This window comes from Balaenoptera ricei, chromosome X, assembly GCF_028023285.1.
Source record: "Balaenoptera ricei isolate mBalRic1 chromosome X, mBalRic1.hap2, whole genome shotgun sequence".
NCBI classification, from domain to species: Eukaryota; Metazoa; Chordata; class Mammalia; order Artiodactyla; family Balaenopteridae; genus Balaenoptera; species Balaenoptera ricei.
Genome location: NC_082660.1, coordinates 132,576,085 through 132,594,961, shown reverse-complemented (window position 1 = coordinate 132,594,961; position 18,877 = coordinate 132,576,085). Strand labels below are relative to the sequence as shown.

The window sequence follows — 18,877 nt, the reverse complement described above, 5'->3', positions numbered from 1 at the left end:
GTGGCCTGTGTGGCCAGAGTGTGGAGAATGTTGGAGAAAAGGAGAAGTTGGCATGGGCTGGATCATATAGGGTGTTATTGGGCATAGTGACCACTTTATTCTAAGTACAAGGGGAAGCTCCTGCAATATTTTTTTAAAAGCTTTATTTAGAGATAATTCCCATACCATACAACTCACCTATTTAAAATGTACAGTTCAGTGGCTTTTAGTATATTCACACGGTTGTGCAACCATCACTATAGCCAATTTTAGAATATTTCTATCACCTTAAAAGAAACATTGTACCCTTCACTTATTACCCTCTGATCCCCTGATTCTTCACCTCCCCCGCCCCAGCCCCTGGCAACCACTGATCTCCTTTCTGTCTCTCTGGATTTCCCTGTTCTGGGACATGTCAGTGGAGTCATATAATATGTGGACTTACTTTTGGCTGCCTTCACTTAGCATAACGCTTTCAAGGTTCACCATGTTGCTTTCAGAATTTTGCCCCTCCCTCTCCCCTGCCTTCACTCCCCGCTTCCCTCCATCTCTCCCGTCATCTCTCCCTTTTTCTCTCTGTGAGCAATCATCTCACAGGGGGAACCCACTTCTGCTTTTGCCGAATCAAGCTTCTTATGAGTGCCCTGATTTTCTCCGAATGCCGTGGCACTGTCGTTAAGCCACACCCAGGGGTGCGGCACACCTTGCAAAGAGGCGCTCCGGGCAGGGGTGCAGTGTTGCTGGCAGCATTTGCTGAGCATCAGAGAATCCTTTCTAAGTTTGTCGTTTTGAGCAAGGCTTCACAGAAACAGATGTCTTTATTTTAGCAGCTCTTTGCTTTGATGACGGTGACCTACTATTCTAATTCCTTGATAAGTAGCTAGACTTTGCTCATCTCAATTATGGATGATAATAAATCCCATTCAAAGGCTCACAACAAGAAAATCTGTAGTTAATGGTATATTAAAAGTGCACAAATCCAAGGTCATGCTCTGTATCACTGCAGGCTCAGGCTCTGGCAGAGCATCGGGTTCCCTAGACATGTAAGGAGCACTCTCTTGAACTGGCACCTGCAGATCTTCCGAGAAACCAGGCTCCTCAGAAGCTGTGAGTAGTAGGGCGGAGCTCCACAAAGCTATCGTGATCAGGACAGTGTGGCACAGTATAAGGACAGAACAGAAATCAGAGTCCCCCAAGTAAACCCTTCACATCTACGTTCAGTTGATTTTGTTTTTATAAGCTGGAAAAAGAAATATTTTTACACAAGCACTGCATGAAGCATACGGATTTTAAGCTAATATCATATAAGTGGCAATTGCTTGTCTGAAAGTTGCACAAATAATGGTTTCAGTAATGTCATTTCTCTTTCCTAAGTATACATATCACCATAATATAAGGTATACATAAGGAGCCTCATTTAGACAGGTAAGCTGTACTTCTTCATATTATAGGTGCACAGTCAAATGGAAATTATAGATATAAAACTATCTCTAGGGGCTTCCCTGGTGGCGCAGTGGTTGAGAATCTGCCTGCTAATGCAGGGGACACGGGTTCAAGCCCTGGTCTGGGAAGATCCCACATGCCGTGGAGTAACTGGGCCCGTGAGCCACAACTGCTGAGCCTGCGCGTCTGGAGCCTGTGCCCTGCAGCGGGAAGGGCCGCGATGGTGAGAGGCCCGCGCACCGCGATGAAGAGTGGCCCCCGCACCACGAGGAAGAGTGGCCCCCACTTGCCGCAACTAGAGAAAGCCCTCGCACGAAACGAAGACCCAACACAGCTAAAAATAAAAATAAATAAATAAATAAATAAAGTAGCTATTAATTTAAAAAAAAAACTATCTCTAAACTGATGATCTAGATTTTAAAAAATACATAATGACAACAGATTATCACTTGTGGTTCCCTCACCGTAAAAATCCATCCACTGGTGTGGCCTCCACATTGAAGTAGGCATTCGTGTACCCAAAGCCTTCGCAAAGAGTGAAGGAAGTATGATCATTTTAAGAGAAAGACTTTCCATATTCTCAACTTCCCTATATACTTTTACTAAAACTGAATTGTGGTAGAATGCACATGCAGTTGTGATGATGTTCTCCTTTCCCACCCTTCCCTCTTTGTAAATAATCTATTGAAGTAAAATTTATGTAACATAAAATTAACCATTTTAAAGCGAACAATTCAGTAGCATTTTAAGACATTTCACCGTGGTGCAACCACCACCTCTATCCAGTCCTAAAACATTTCTATTACTCCAGAGTAAGAACCCTTACCCATTAAGCAGTTTCTCCTCATTTCTACCTCCCCCTAGCCCCAGACAATCATCAGTCTACTTTCTGTATCAGTTGACTGGTCTCTCCAAGATATTTCATATAAATAGTATCATATAATGTGGGACCTTTTGTCTTTGGCTTCTCTCACATAGCATAATGTTTTGGAGGTTCATCCACCTTATAGCATGTATCAGTGTTTCATTCCTTTTTATGTCTGAGTAATATTCCATTGTACGGATAGACCACAGTTTTATCTATTCATCAGTTGATGGACATTTGACTGTTTCCATCTTTTGGCTGTTACGAAGAATGCTGCTATGAACATGCATGTACATGTTCTTGTTTGAATACCTGCTTTTAATTCTTTAGGGTATATACCCTGGGAGTGGAATCACAAGGTCATATGGTCATTCTGTGTTTAACTTGTGGAGGAACTGCCAAACTTTTTTCCACAGTCGCTGTACCATTTTACATTCCTACCAGCAGTGTATGAGGATTCCAATTTTTCCACATCCTCACCAGCTTATTTTCCTTTTTCCCCCCAGACTTTTGTACCCTTTGACTGACACCTCCTCCATTTCCCTCTCCCCCAAGCCCCTGGTGACCACCATTCTACTCTCTATGAATCTGACTATTTTAGATTCCTCATAAAAGTAGAGTCATGTAGTATTTGTTCTTTTGTGTCTGGCTTACTTCATTCAGCATGATGTCCTCCAAGTCCATCCATGTTGTCCCAAAGGGCAGGATTTTCTTATTTTTTAAGGATGAATAATATTCCATTGCATGTATATGCCACGTTTTCATTATCCAGTCATCCATCAATGGACACTTGAGTTGTTTCCATATTGTGGCTATTGAGATTAATGCTACAGTGAACTTGGACATGTTGATACCTCTTTGAGATCCTGATTTCATTTCTTTTGGATATATACCCAAAAGTAGGATTGCTGGATCAAATGATAGTTTGTGTTTTTTTTTTTTTTTGATAGTTTTTTTTTTAAAATAAATTTACTGATTTTTTATTTATTTATTTTTGGCTGCATTGGGTCTTCATTGCTGTGCGGGCTTTCTCTAGTTGCAGAGAGCAGGGGCTACTCTTTGTTGTGGTGCGCAGGCTTCTCTTGCAGAGCACGGGCTCTAGGCACGTGTGCTTCAGTAGTTGTGGCTCACGGGCTCCAGTAGTTGTGGCTCATGGGCTCTAGAGCTCAGGCTCAGTAGTTGTGGCTCACAGGCTTAGTTGCTCCGTGGCATGTGGGATCTTCCCAGACTAGGGCTCGAACCCGTGTCCCCTGCATTGGCAGGCAGATTCTTAACCACTGCACCACCAGGAAAGTCCCCAAATGATAGTTCTGTTTTTCATTTTTTTGAGGAACCTCCATACTGTTTTCCATCGTGGGTGTACCATTTTACATTCCCACTGACAGTGTAGGAGGGGCTCCTTTTTCTCCACAACCTCATCAACACATTATCTTTTGTTTTTTGATAGTAGTCATCCCAACAGGTATGAGATGATGTCTCATTGTGGTTTTGGTTTGCATATCCCTGATGATTAGTGATGCTGAGCATCTTTTCGTGTACCTGATGGCCATTTGTATGTTTTCTTTGGAGAAATGTCTAAGTCCTTTGCCCATTTTTTAAAATTGAAGTATAGTAGTTGATGTACAATATTATGTAAGTTACAGGTGTACAGTTTAGTGCTTCACAATTTTTAAAGGTTATACTCCATTTATAGTTATTATAGAATATTGGCTGTATTCCCTGTGTTGTACAATATATCCTTGTAGCACATTTTATATATAATAGTTTGCACCTCTTAGTCCCCTACCCCTATCTTGCCCCTCCCCCCTTCCTTCTCCCCACTGGTAACTACTCGTTTATTTTCTATATCTGTGAGTCTGTTTCTTTTTTAAGTATTCACTAGTTTGTTTTATTTTTTAGATTCCACATATAAGTGCTATGATACAGTATTTGTCTTTCAGTTAGCATAATACCCTCCAAGTCTTTCCATGTTGTTGCAGATGGCAAAACTTCATTCTTTTTTATGGCTGAGTAGTATTCCATTGTGAGTGTGTGTGTATGTATGTGTGTGTGTGTATATACACATCACTTCTTTTTCCATTCATCTGTTGATGGACACTTAGTTTGCTTGCATATCTTGGCAATTGTAAATAATACTGCTGTGAACATTGTGGTGCATGTATCTTTTTGAATTAGTGTTTTGGGGGGTTTTTTGGATATATACCCAGGAGTGCAATTGTTGGGCCATATGGAAGTTCTATTTTTAGTTTTTTAAGAAACCTCCATACTGTTTTCCACAGTGGCTGGACCAATTTACATCCCTACCAACAGTGTAGGAGGATTCCCTTTTCTCCACATTGTTGCCACCATTTTTTGTGTGTGGTCTTTTTGATGATAGCCATTCTGACAGGTGTGAGGTAATATCTCATTGTGGTTTTGATTGGCATTTCCCTGATGACAAGTGATGTTGAGCCTCTTTTCATGTGTCTGTTGGCCATCTGCATTTCCTCTTTGGAAAAATGTCTATTCAGTTCTTCCCATTTTTTAATCGGGTTGTTTGTTTTTTTGATGTTGAGTTGTATGAGCTGTTTGTATGTGTTGGATGTTAATGCCTTATTGATCAGTCATTTGCAAATATTTTCTCCCATTCAGTAGGTTGTCTTTTTGTTTTGTGAGTGGTTTCCTTTGCTGTGACAGAAGTTTTAATATGTTGTGTTTTTATTTTCATTCATCTCAGTTTATTTTATGATTTCCCTTGTGATTTCTTCTTTGAACCATTAGTTATTAGGAGTGTGTTGTGTAATTGCCATATAGCTGGAAATTTTTCAAATGCCCTTCTGTTAATGATTTCTATTTCCATTCCATGGTGGTTGGAGAACACAATTTGTATGATTTCAGACTTTTAAAATATATTGAGATATGTTTTGTAGCCTAGCATGTGGTCTTTCTTGGAGAATGTTCCATGTGTAATTGAGTAGAATGTGTTTCCTATTTTGAGGGCATGCGTTCTATAGATGTCTGGTAGATCTAGTTGGTTTATAGTGTCGTTCAAATCTTGTATTTCCCTTTTGTTCTATTTATGATTGAAAGGATTGTATTGAGATCTCCAACTATTGTTGAATTGTCTATCCTTCCCTTCAGTTTTGTTACATTTTGCTTCATATATTTTGGGGGTTCTGTTAGGTGCTCATGTTTAAAATTTTATATCTTACTGCTGGGTTTATCCTTTTATTATTATAAAATGTCACTCTTTGACTCCTATGACAATTTTTGTCTTAAAGACTATTTTATCTGATAATAGTGTGGCTCCCCCAGCTCTCTTATGGTTGCTATTTGCATAGTATACCTTTATCCATCCTTTTACTTTCAACCAATTTCTATTTTTGCTGTTTTTTTCTGAGTAGTTGATTAATTATTGAATGGTTGCTGTGCATAAAGCCAAACCTGTTTCATCTCTGCCTCTCCCATTACTTAAATTTCATTTCCCTCTTCTACCTCTAATTGCAGGAACAGTTACAGCATAGTCTTTTTTTGGGGGGCTTCATTATTTTTATTTTTATTTTTTTAACAACATAGTCTTGATGTTTAAGGAAAGAAACTATTGGAAAACTCATGGCATGCTACGTAATTGATGTGCAAGAAGTCCACAATTTTAAAGGAATATGGTTGAGCTGAAAGACCTAGTATTAACAACAGTAACCACACTTATATAAAATATTTTGTTGGTGTTGTAACCACTTTCAGTTTATGAGACACTCCCATACTCTACTGGGAACATAACGTCACCTCATCCCTGGGCAGTATTATCTGTGATTACGGTGCCAGGTTGAGAGTGGTGACAACCAAGGCTTGGAGCTCTCAGGGGTTGTGCTCAAGCTCTGGAACCCCCTGAAGCATGTGGTCATCTCCTGTCGATCTGGGCTCAAGTCCCAGCTCCACTAATCACCAGATCAAATGTGGGATCATGTCCACCTCACCACCCATCCTGTGAAGAAAAGCAAGCAGAACTCGTCTCATGTAAACCTTCTTACATCTCTTTGTCATCCTCAAGGTGATTCTTCAGAGGCATAAGAGGGACCTCAAGGACCAGGACAGGAGTGCTGTACTCATGCTGTGACTTCCCTGAGCCGTGCAGTGGCTGCTGTGTGTTGTTACTAATGGTGCTTCCCTTGCTGTCCCCCTTCCTCCTTTTAGAGAGATGGGACCATGTCACCACCACAACCAGGAGACCGGGAGCGACCAGAGCTCCAGCAAAGCCTGCAGGTAACACGGCTGTTCGGAGGAGAGCACTAAGGAGGGACCCCATGAAGCTCCCTCTGGGGTAGTATCCAGTTGAACTACCCATAGTTTTAAGTCCTGTGTGTGCAATGCCAACCAAGACCTTCATCTGAACACTGGGTTTAACTTAATAGAGTATGACCAGTCACTATGACTTCTGTGTGTTTTATGAAAAGTCCTGCTTGGGAGAATTTCAAGAGAAAAATGCATTTGGACTTCCTCCCCTTTTCAACCATTTTACACTCTAAAATCAGGGAAGATATACTTGTTTAGGTTTTATGAAGCCCATCAAACATTTTCTTTAGGCAGATGGAGCATTTTGAAATGACATTTGCTTTACAGTGTCATCTTTCACTGAAGGATTTTGGAACTTGTTGCTTCTTTGTGACTCTTTCCTGGAGCTGTTTTAACTTTTCTCCAGATGGGCCATTTTACTATTCAGATATCTTCACTGGTATAAAGAGAAACGTAGCCTCGGGGTGGGGAGCGCAGACATTGCTTCCATCTGGCAACTTGTTACTAGTACTTAAGGAGCATGCTACCATGTTCCTTGAAGTGGATAGCTACCTTTCTTCTGAAGAGACAGTCATGACCCAAAAGAGTGAGTGCTGCTTTACAGTTTGCCCTCATGTCTTCACATCTGCACCCTCAAAGAGGTGCATTGTGACCACGTAGCCTCCCTCTTGATTGTCCAGTTTCTGACTCTATGCAGCTGGTTTTGAATCTTGGGTTAATACCTATAATCAGTGAGTTTACTGTTAAAATGGTCTGACTGCTGGCCTAAGCAAAGCATGTGTGGGAATATAAAGTAGTGGAAAATTGGTAATATATTGCAAAGGCAGAAAGCAGTAACTTGCTCCATCCTGTTGGTATTTTCATTATCAGTGTCTGTAGAAGGAGTCAGACCCCAATTTAAGTTTCTTTGTCTTAACTCATTGATTTCGCTGATCAGCAGAGCCCATGAATGTTGACTTGTTTTTTTGGAATCTTGTACCCAGTTGTTAATCAGTTGGCTGTTTTTTTTTTATGTTTTGGGGCTCACTGAAGGTAGTAAATTTGACTTGGCTGATGCTTTGGATGATCAAGATCATGGCCACAGGAAGCCGAGTGCAGGAGGAGGAGGTAAGTCATAGCTGGTTGAAGGCACAGGCCAGTGCTGTAGCTCCCTGGTCAGGGTGTAACTCATTAACTACAACAGCCCACAGAGCCACTCCTGGCCTGGCAGAGCTGGGGGCACTTCAAGGCCCAGGAGAACCCTACAACAGTGGTTCTCAAGCGTTTTGGTCTCAGGACTCCTCAAATTATGGAGGATCTCTATTGAGGTGTTGGTCACGTCTATCAATATTTATCATCTTTGAACATAAAACTGAAAAAAAATTTTTTAATATTTTTATTAATTTTAAATGAACAATAATACAGCCATATCTGTTAACATAAATAGCATATTTTTATGGTAAATGACTGTGCTTTGCAAGACAAAAACAGAATTTAGTGGGAAGATTTTTTTTGTATATTTTTGAAAATTTCTGTGATCTCTGTCCTAGTGGAAGAGCTGGACTCTCACATCTGCTTCTAGATTCAATTGTTGTGATATATTGTTATGGTTGAAGTATATGAAGGAAATCTGGCTTCCTATAAATATGCAGCTGGAAAAAGGAGGAATATTTCAATTGACTATTCATGTAATTAGGGACATTCTTCTTTGATACAAGACAAAAATTCAGCCATTGATTGTTTCTTACAGGTTAAGGGCAGTGTGGAGTATGAAACCGTATTAACGAATCTTCCATCCTTGACCCCAGTGAACCGCCTCTCTTATCCTTTGAGTGGATCTTTTACTGGTCGTGGTTTGGGAGCATCGTGCACTGGTCCCTGGGAAAATGTCGGTGCCCTGCCTTATGCAGACCTTCCCTCTGTTGACGCATTTCATTCTACATCAGAACATCACATGTGTTACTATCACCACCCATCTCATTGGAAAAAGTCTTTAAATATCGGGAAGCTGTCAAGCTCACAGTAGTAGTTTTTCAAAATTCTTAATGTTGCTTGAAATCTTAAATTTTACCATTGGCAAAAAATACTGTTAGTTGTTTCCCTTGAAGTGATAGGCTCACTTCATTCATTTTCAAGAAAATGTCTGTCAGATCTTCAAGTCAGTATAACCGTAGTCGTACTACTGAATCTTCAAGGAAGAATCTTGTATGAGAGAAGTGGCTAGCACTGCTTAGAACTGATACAGTCGCGCAAATGCTTTTCCTGTGTCAACCTCTGTATTTTGAGGTGGCACAGAAATGCTTTAAACATACTTGCTGTTTTATCAGAATATTAAAAGGGCACACTTTCATAAAAGTAATAGTTTTTCTGCTCATATTCGTTTTCCAGTGCTGCCTAACATATTACCACAAACTTGCTGGTTTAAAACAATTTTCAATTATTGGGTTGGCCAAAAAGTTCGTTGGGGGTTTTTGGTTTTTTTTTTTTTTTTTGCCAATCCTATATTTTCTTTTTTTTTTTTTAGCATCTTTATTGGAGTATAATTGCTTTACAATGTTGTGTTAGTTTCTGCTTTATAACAAAGTGAATCAGGTATACGTATACATATATCCCCATATCCCCTCCCTCTTGCGTCTCCCTCCCACCCTCCCTATCCCACCCCTCTAGGTGGTCACAAAGCACTGAGCTGATCTCCCTGATCTCCCTGTGCTATGTGGCTGCTTCCCACTAGCTATCTATTTTACATTTGGTAGTATTTATAAGTCCATGCCACTCTCTCACTTCGTCCCAGCTTACCCTTCCCCCTCCCCTCAAGTCCATTCTCTACGTCTGCATCTTTATTCCTGTCCTGCCCCTAGGTTCTTCAGAACCTTTTTTTTAGATTCCATATATATGTGTTAGCATACGGTATTTGTTTTTCTCTTTCTGACTTACTTCACTCTGTATGACAGACTCTAGGTCTATCCACCTCACTACAAATAACTCAATTTCGTTTCTTTTTATGTCTGAGTAATATTCCATTGTATATATGTGCCACATCTTCTTTATCCATTCATTGTCGATGGACACTTAGGTTGGTTCCGTGTCCTGGCCATTGTAAATAGTGCTGCAATGAACGTGGGGATACACGTCTCTTTTTGAATTATGGTTTTCTCAGGGTATATGCCCAGTAGTGGGATTGCTGGGTCATATGGTAGTTCTATTTTCTGTTTTTTAAGGAACCTCCATACTGTTCTCCATAGTGGCTGTATCAGTTTACATTCCCACCAACAGTGGAAGAGTCCAACCCTATATTTTCTAAGTTTCTCTGTGCTGCTGAAGTCCAAATGTTTAACTGTCAAACCTTTTTTGACAAAATGACCTTGATTCTCAACTTTCCCTTTGCCTACTTTTATTTTTTATTTTTTGTACTTTATTTATTTTTATTTATTTATTTTTGGCTGTGTTGGGTCTTCGTTGCTGCGCGCGGGCTTTCTCTAGTTGTGGTGAGTGGGGGCTACTCTTCATGGTGGTGTGCGGGCTTCTCACTGCGGTGGCTTCTCTTGTTGCGGAGCACAGGCTCTAGGCACGCGGGCTTCAGTAGTTTTGGCACATGGGCTCAGTAGTTGTGGCTCACGGGCTCTAGAGCGCAGGCTCAGTAGTTGTGGCACACGGGCTTAGTTGCTCTGCGGCATGTGGGATCTTCCCGGACCAGGGCTCGAACCCCTGTCCCCTGCATTGGCAGGCGGATTCTTAACCACTGCGCCACCAGGGAAGTCCCCTTTGCCTACTTTTAAGAAATTTATTTTTAGATAATTACAGATTTACATGTAGTTGTAGGAAATACTACAGAAAGAGCCGTTATTCCCTTCACCTAGTTTTCCCCAGTGGTAACATGTTGCAAGTTGTACTATAATATCACAAACATTTTTTTTTAAATTTATTTTATTTTATTTTTGGCTGTGTTGGGTCTTCATTGCTGTGCACTGGCTTTCTCTAGTTGCGGCGAGCGGGGGCTACTCTTTGTTACAGTGCGCAGGCCTCTCATTGTGGTGGCTTCTCTTACTGTGGAGCACGGGCTCTAGGGTGCGCGGGCTTCAGTAGTTGTGGCACGCGGGCTCAGTAGTTGTGGCTCGCGGGCTCTAGAGCGCAGTCTCAGTAGTTGTGGCGCACGGGCTTAGTTGCTCCGTGGCATGTGGGATCTTCCTGGACCAGGGCTCAAACCCGTGTCCCCTGCGTTGGCAGGCGGATTCGTAACCACTGCGCCACCAGGGAAGGCCACAAACATTTTTTTTGTTTGTTTTTTAAAAAAACTCATATGTATTTTTAAAAATTTGGTTTTTATTGAGGCAACATTGGCTTATAACATTATATAAGTTTCATGTGTACAACCTTATATTTCTACTTCTGTATACACTGCAGGGTGCTCACCACCAAAAATTTAGTTTCCTCCATCACCATATAGTTGATCCCCTTTACCCATTTCACACACACCGCCCCCCAGCTCTGGTAATGACTATTCTGTTCTCTGTATCTGTGTGTTTGTTTTTGTTTGTCACAACCATTTTATTCAGATTTCCCAGTTTTTACTTGTACTCACTTCTGTGTGCGTGTGTGCTTAGTTGTTTGCAGTTTTATCACATGTGCAGGTTTGTGTATTTGCCATGATAGTCAGGCACAGAACAGTTTCATCATTATAACTACTGTTGTTGGATGGACTGTTCTCTATATGTCACTTAGATCCTGATGGTTGGTTGTGTTTACTGGTTCTTCTACATCCTTGATGATTTTTTGTCTAGTTGTTCTGTCAATTGCTGTGAGTAGGGTGTTGAATTCCCCAACTGTAGTTGTGGATTTGTATCTCCTCTTAGCTCTCTGTTTCTGCTTCATGTATTTTGAGTCTGATTTTTTGGTGCATACAAATTTAGGATCATTATGTCTTCCTGATAGGTTTATCCTCTTATCATTATGTCCCTTTCTTTTTCTCTAGCACTTTCCTTGCTCTAAAGTTTCCCTTATCCACTATTAATATAGTCACTCCTGCTTATTCTTTTTTTTTTATTAATGTTCACATGCACATTTAGACACCAGGACTGGAGAAGCTGTGGTTTCTTAAGGCTAAGTGGCATATCAGTAAACTTTCCTTATTTGTTTTCATTGAACCTCGTTGGACTTTCTTACCCTTTGAATGAATCTTTTGCCCATTCATGATTTTGTAACGTCCTACATACGTTATCTGGAAAACATTAGTGTCCTGAGTTGTGTTGAGCTTTTAAATGATGACACCTTTCCTTATGCAATATTCAAAAGTCATATTTGTTAATATCACCAGTGATCTGATAGGAAAAATCTTTATTGGGAAGCTGACAGGCTCATGGTGCCAGTTACACATTTTCCAAAGTTGTGTATATTTTTTTGAAAGCTAAATTTTCTTATTGTCAGCTAATACTGTCGGTTGATTTCCTTGAATTGACAGGCTCATTTAATTCATTTTCAAAAAAATTTTTGGCAAATGTTCAAATATGAATAGACACAGTTTGCTGTAATTTACTCTTTGAAATAAATTTGTTCTGCCATGAGAAAAGCAGCTAATTCAGCTGAAAACTGAAACAATCACACAAGTGACCTTCCTCAAGTCACCTGTGATGCTTTGGTGTGCAACAGAAATGCTTTAACAATCCTTCCCATTTCATAACACAGAATGTTAAAAAGTTGATATACTCAAGGTTGAGAGCTAATAAAATATTTTTGCTACTCCCTCCTATTAATTTTATATTGCCTCATAATCAGTTACCATAAATTGAGTTAAAACAATTTCCATTCATTCTCTTATTTCCCTGGGCCAGGAGTTTGGGTTCTATTTAGCTGGGTCCTCTTCTCTGTATCTCCTACGAGGCTGCCATGCAGGTGTCAGCTGGGGCTAGAGTCTCATCTGAGGTTTGAGGTTGTGTTAGTTTCCTGTTGCTGCACTAACGAATTACTGGCAACTTGGTGGCTTAAAAAACACACATTTATTAGCTTATAATTATTGAGGTCAGAAATCCAAAATGGATCACAGTGAGCTAAAATCCATGCGTCCGCAGGGCTGGTTTTTTTTCTGGAGACTCTACAGAATTAGTAGAGTCTGTAGTGTCTCTTGTTTCCTTGCCTTTTCCAGCTTCTTCAGGATGCCTGTATTCTTTGGCTCATGGCCCTCTCTCTCCATCTTCAGAGCCAGCAGTGTAGGGTAGCATCTTCAGATCTTTCTCTCACCCCTGCTTTTGTCATCACATCTTTACTTTGACTGTGACCCTCCTGCTTCTCTATTTCTCTTTTAAGGACTGTTGTGATTACACCAGACCCACCCAGATAATCCAGGATAGTCTCCCCATCTCAGTGTCCTTGATTTAAAAACATCTGCAAAACCTTTTGCCACATAAGGTAACATATTCACAGGTTCTGGAAATTAGGACACTGACATCTTGGGGGCGACATTTTAATGCTAACACATCTGCCGTCTGGCTCACAAATCTTCATGTCCCTTCCACCTGCAAAATACATTGTCCATTCCAACTTCTTTAAAAGTTTCATCCCATTACATCGTCAACTCAGATTGCAAAATCTCATCGTAATTTCATAAGCAGAAACGTCCCAAACCTCATCATCTAAACTATATGTCAGGCATGGGTGAAGCTTTGGCTATAACACTTCTCCATCTACAAACCTATGAAAGTCAAGAAACAAGTTATCTGCTCCCCAAAATACAATGGACAGGCATAAAATAATGGTTATAGGCATTCCATTTACAAAAGTGAGAAAACATCAGGCAAAAAGATTTCAAGCTTTAAGTGAAAAAAAAAAAAAAAAAAAAGACTTCACCAGTCTCAAGAAATTCCCAAATCCAAGTCCTTTAGGTTCCAGGCCCAGGGATGAGGCACTGTGTTTCACAGCTCTACGTTCTGAGTTTGCAGCTCTGCCCTCAGAATCAGCCTCCCTTTTTCAGGAAAAATAGCACATGTTTGCAGCTGAGTAGTTATATCAGCCTATTTTCTGCCTGTAGAATTTGGGGCGTCTAACAGCCTTCTTACATTTTTTTCTGTTTCTGTCCCTTTTAATTCCAGGCTGGCAGTGTTCCTGCTGTTGTAAAATTCTCAAGAACTCTATGGGTTTCCCATGTATATAGTGGTGATCACCCACTGGGAAAGAGGCTCCTCCACAGATCTTTCTTGGATAATGCCATCTATACTTCTGGCTTCTGCTGAGATGGCAAAGGGGATCCATGAATAATCTTATGTTTAATCTGACCTTTTGACCCTTCCAAGGTACTCGTATAATGTTTTCCAGCCACACCATTGACTTTCTCCCCAGAGCATGCTTTCTTGACAGTGAGTCCCCTAATTTTAGCATTTTGTGGCAATTAGGATAGGTAGAAAATTTTCCAAATCATCAAGTCCTGGTTCCTTTTTGCTCAAGAGTTCTTCCTTCAATCTCTTCCTTTCCTCTTGCATTTTACTATGAGCAGCAAGAAGAAAATAGGTCATACTCCTAACACTTTTCTTGAAAATCTCCTCAGCTAAAATATCCAAGTTCATTGTTTAGAAGTTCTGCTTTCCGCGTAACTACAGGATGCACAATTCAGCCAAGTTTTCTGCCACTACATGGTAAGGATCTTTTTTCGTCTAGCGTCCAATAACATTTTCCTTGGTTCCATCTGAGACCTCACTGGCAAAGCCTTTAACATCCACATTTCTGTCAACAGTCTGTTCGTGATGATTTAGGTGTTCCCTAGTATGATACAGGTCTCCTCTACCATGTTCCTGACCTCCTTCTGAATCTTCACTAGCTGTTACAAGTTGTTAACATCCGTATTTCTACTAAGTCGGCTCAAGGCAGTCAGGCTTCTTCTATCATGCTTCTCAAAATTCTTCCAGCTTTTGTCTATTACTCGATTCCAAAGTTGCTTCCACAGTTTTAGGTATTTATTTGGGTATTTCCTACTGCTGTTGTAATAAATTGCAACAATGTGCTGGCTTAAAACAGCACAAACTGATTATCTTATAGTTCTAGAGGTGAGAAATATGATTTGCGTTTCACTGGGCTACAGTGAAGGTACGGGCAGGGCTGTCTTCCTTTTGGGAGCTCTAGCCTGTTTCCTCGCCTTTGCCTGCAGTTTTGCCTTGTTGGATGCCTCCTCCATCTTCAAAGCCAACAGAATAGCAACCTCAGGTTTCTCTGTCACTCTCACCCCTGCTTCCATCTCCTTCCTTGACTCTCCTGCTGGTCTCGTTCTCTTACTAGTATTCCTCTAATCACACTGGGCCTGCCTAGATGATCCAGACCAGTCTCCCCATCTCAAGGTGCTTAGCTTACTCACATCTGCCAAGTCCCTTTTCCCACATAAGGTGACATATTCACAGGTCGGGATTGTTGGCAGAATTCCATTCTGTGCAGCTATAGAACTCATGGCCACTTGCTTCTTCAAGGTCAGCAAAAGAATGAGAGTCTGCTACCTCTAATGTTAGCTCAGGGAAGGCCTACAGCCCTCTTTTCAAGGGCTCACTTGATTATGTCCAAATCACCCAGAATATTCTGCCTTTTGAGTAATTCAGTCATATGGATTGGGCATCTTAATTGTATCTGCAAAATCCCTTCACCTCTGCCATGTCATAACCTGGTCATGGAAGTAACTCAGTCCCTCCCACACTCAGCAGGCTGGAATTATACATGGTGTGTACACCAGGGGGCGGGAGTCTCGGCAGCTATCTTCAAGTTCTGCCTACCATGTTCATCTAGGACACTAGTGAAACTGGCCTTCTCTTTCAAATGTTATTGTATAGCGAAGGATCTAATGACTTCTCATAGCGTTTGGTGCTCCTTACTTCCTTGGTTCAGGCAAAGGGCTGGGAGGTTTACTCACCATTGCATTTGTATCACAGTGCAAATGTCAACCCTGTAAAAAGGGCAAAGGACATTTGAGGATGATTATGAAAATAGTTATGACCTGACAGACCCCTGGGGTCCGTGGAACACTCTTTGTGAACTACTGACTGAGAAGATGCCCTTACATATTTATGTGGCATCAGTGTGTTTTCGTTCGAATCTATGATCTCGTCAATGTTAATGTGCAGTGAACATGTATTTGTGGAGTTGGGGCGAGCAGGAAGATCATTTTATATGTCTTCTGCTGTATTGAGCTATACCTTTACAGTTTCACTTCTCTAGACAGTTGTATAAATTAGTTCAACCTTTTGAGAGGGCAATTTGATAAAATCTTTGAGCAGTTCTACTTCAAAGCATTTTCTGTCTGGGTACAGTTATGCATGCGTGCAGAGGTACATTTGAAATGGTGTTTGCAGCTTTCTTGTGTTTTGTATCGGCCCAAAATTAAAACACTCTTAAATAACACAGTTGAATACATAAATTCTAAACCATTCATAGTCTGCAGCCATTTCAAAGAATAAGATAGATCTCTGGAACTGGCATGAGAAAAGCAAGTTACAGAACAGGATATATGTAATATGAATCAGTTTCTATCAAATTTAAGTGTATGTGAACACAGACACACAGACACGCACGCAGAAAGACACGGACATGCAGAGAGACATATGGGCAGAGAGAGACACAGAAAGACATGCACAGAGAGACACACAGAGACACACAGAGAGAGATGTGAACAGAGACACGGACACACACAAAGATGGGGAGAGAGACACAGGGAGAGAAAGACAGGGAGACGCAGACAGACATGGAGAGAGACATGAAAGAGAGAGAGACATAGAGAGAGGGGCACACACACACAGACATGGAGAGAGAGCGAGACAGATACATACAGATCTGAAAAGATTGAGAGTAGCTACCTGTGGGGATAGATTTGGCTGCCTTTTATATTTTCTTTCTTAGGATTCTACACCATTGGATTCGTTTTTCTACTGAGCATATATTACGTTTATAATAAGCCAGCAGTGTAGCTGGCCCGGGCCCAGGCATCCTGGCTTCACCCCAAGGGCCTCTTCCTCTGTGTGTGTGGCTCTTGGAAGTGTTTGCCCAGGAAGGTGGTGATGACCTGAAGGTGAGTGTAGGGTCAGCTCGTGCACCTGGCCGCAGGGGCGCCGGCACAGGCCTCCTCGTCCGCAGGCCGGCCTGCCCCTGAGGCCTGTCACGCTGGTCTGCTGGGCCGTTTCCTAGTCCGTGGAAGATTCGCTCCAGTGATCCAGAAAGCTGAAAAGGGGGCTGGTCTTTAAGAGGTAAGCACAGTGTGATAACAGAAAAATAGTGACCCGGGCCCTCTAGGAAGTGTGTACGTTGTATCTTCATTTCAAAGAGAAAAAGAGCTGTGCTGTTTGCTCTGTAAAGATATTCTCTCTGGAAGATTTTCAGTGTTGTATGAACCATTGGGATCAGGAAGGAATCGGCTTCATTTGTCTGGAAAACGTCCTTGTATGTACCGCCTCCCTTCTAGATGTTCTTACCTACTGCTCTTTCCCCCTAAGGTGAGGTCTACACGATTTGCTCCTTAGTTTTTAAGGTCGATAATAGACATTTGTGCACCCCTGAAGACCAGCCATTTACGTGTCAGACCTTTTTTTTTCCCTGTCAGAAATGACTACGATGCTCAAATCAATCTTTAACTATTTTTTGATTGACATTTTCTTTGGAGCTAACTGTAAAATTCACATGAAGGTGTAAGAAATACTCCAGAGAGATCCCGTCACACTATACCAGTTCCCCAATAGTAACACCTGAAAAATTATAGTACAATGTCACAACCAGGATATTGATGTTGATATAATCTAGTGATCTTATTCAGATGTTCCGTTTTACTTGTACTCGTGTCTGTGTGTGTGTGTCTCCACATCTATGCAGTTTTATCACCTGTGTAGATTCATATATCCACCATGGTGGTCCAGACAGAGAACAGTTGCATGATCATAAAGACCCTCTTGCTGTGCTTTATAAAAACAACTATCTCCCTTCTGCTGTGCCCACCCCCATTTCCTGTCCCTAAGTGCTAATCTTTTCTCCATCTATAGAATTTGGCAATTTAGAAAATGTTATGTAAATGGAATCATGTAGTATGTAATGTTCGGGAATTGGCTTTTTTTCACTCAACATAATTCCCTTGGGGTCCATCCAAGGCATTGCATGTATCAATAGTTTGTTGCTTTTCCTTGCTGAATAGTATTCCATGATGTAGAGGTACTACAGTTTATTTATGAAGGTCACCTGGGTTGTTTCCAGTTTTGGGCTCTAGGTTTTTGTATGAACATGAGTTTTCATTTCTCTGGGATAAATGCCCAGGTGGGTAATTGCTGGGTTCTATGGTAGTCATAGGGTTAGTTTTTTAAGAATATTGCAAACCTGTGTCCCAGACTAGCTGTACCATTTTATATTCCCACCAGCAATAAATGAGTGATCCACTTTCTCTGCATCCTCATCAGCACTTAGTGTTATCACTATTTTTTTTTAGTCATTCTGATTGGTGTGTAGTGATACCTCATTGTGGTTTTAGTTTGCATTTCCCTGATTGCATGTGCTTATTGGCCATTCGTGTAAACCCTTCAGTGAAATGTCTCTTCATGTCTTTTGCCCATTTTAATTGGATTGTTTGATTTTACTGTTCAATTTTGAGAGCTCTTTATATATTCTAGACACTAGTCCTTAGATGGGTATGTGTGTTGCAAATATTTTCTTTTACTCTATAGCTTGTCTTTTCATCTTCTTAATAGAGTCTTTCACAAAAGGAAATTTTTAATTTTGATGACGTCTGGTTTATCCATTTTTTTCTTTTGTGGATCATGGTTTTATTGTCAAGTCTATGAACTCTTCATCAAGCCCTTAGTCCTGAAGATTTTTCTCATATCATTCCTTCTGAAAGTTCTATAGATTTATATTTAAGACCCAAAAAAGTCATCAATTTTGAGTTAGGGTTTGTATGAGGTGTGTGAGGATGAGATCAAGGTTCATTATTTTTGCCTATAGATGCCTAGTTGCTCCAGCACCTTTTGTTGGAAAGGCTGTCCTTCCTCCATTGAGCTGCTTTTGCACCTTTAACAGAAATCTCTTGAGCATATTTGGGCAGGTCTTTCTAGGTAGTTCATTCTGTTGTACTGCTCTGTGTGTCTACCCTTCTGCCCCTGTCTTGATTACTGTAACTATAAAGTAAGCCTTAATACTGGGTAGGCTGATTTCCCCCCCACTTTATTCTTCTTTCTCAAGGTTGTTTTAGCTATTCTAGGGCCTGTGCTTTTCTATGCAAGTTTTAGGATAAGTTTATTTATGTCTAGAGAAACCTGGCTGGGATTTTGATAGGACTTGTGTTAAATATGTAGATGAATTTGGGGAGAGTTGATGTCTTTAAGGGAGTCTTCAAGTCCATGAACA

The 18,877-nt window shown here is 40.8% G+C and overlaps 1 protein-coding gene across 4 annotated transcripts in view; it reads left to right on the top strand.

Annotated features, from left to right (window-relative positions):
• The window catches only part of CD99L2 (CD99 molecule like 2), a 105,732-nt gene that overhangs the window by 55,410 nt on the left and 31,445 nt on the right, over window positions 1-18,877 (top strand). For all 4 annotated transcript variants that reach the window (XM_059910831.1, XM_059910829.1, XM_059910828.1 and 1 more), the window contains 2 exons: window positions 6,461-6,529; window positions 7,592-7,666. In XM_059910831.1, coding sequence (XP_059766814.1) covers window positions 6,461-6,529; window positions 7,592-7,666 — 144 coding nt within the window. The remainder of the gene's footprint in view (window positions 1-6,460; window positions 6,530-7,591; window positions 7,667-18,877) is intronic.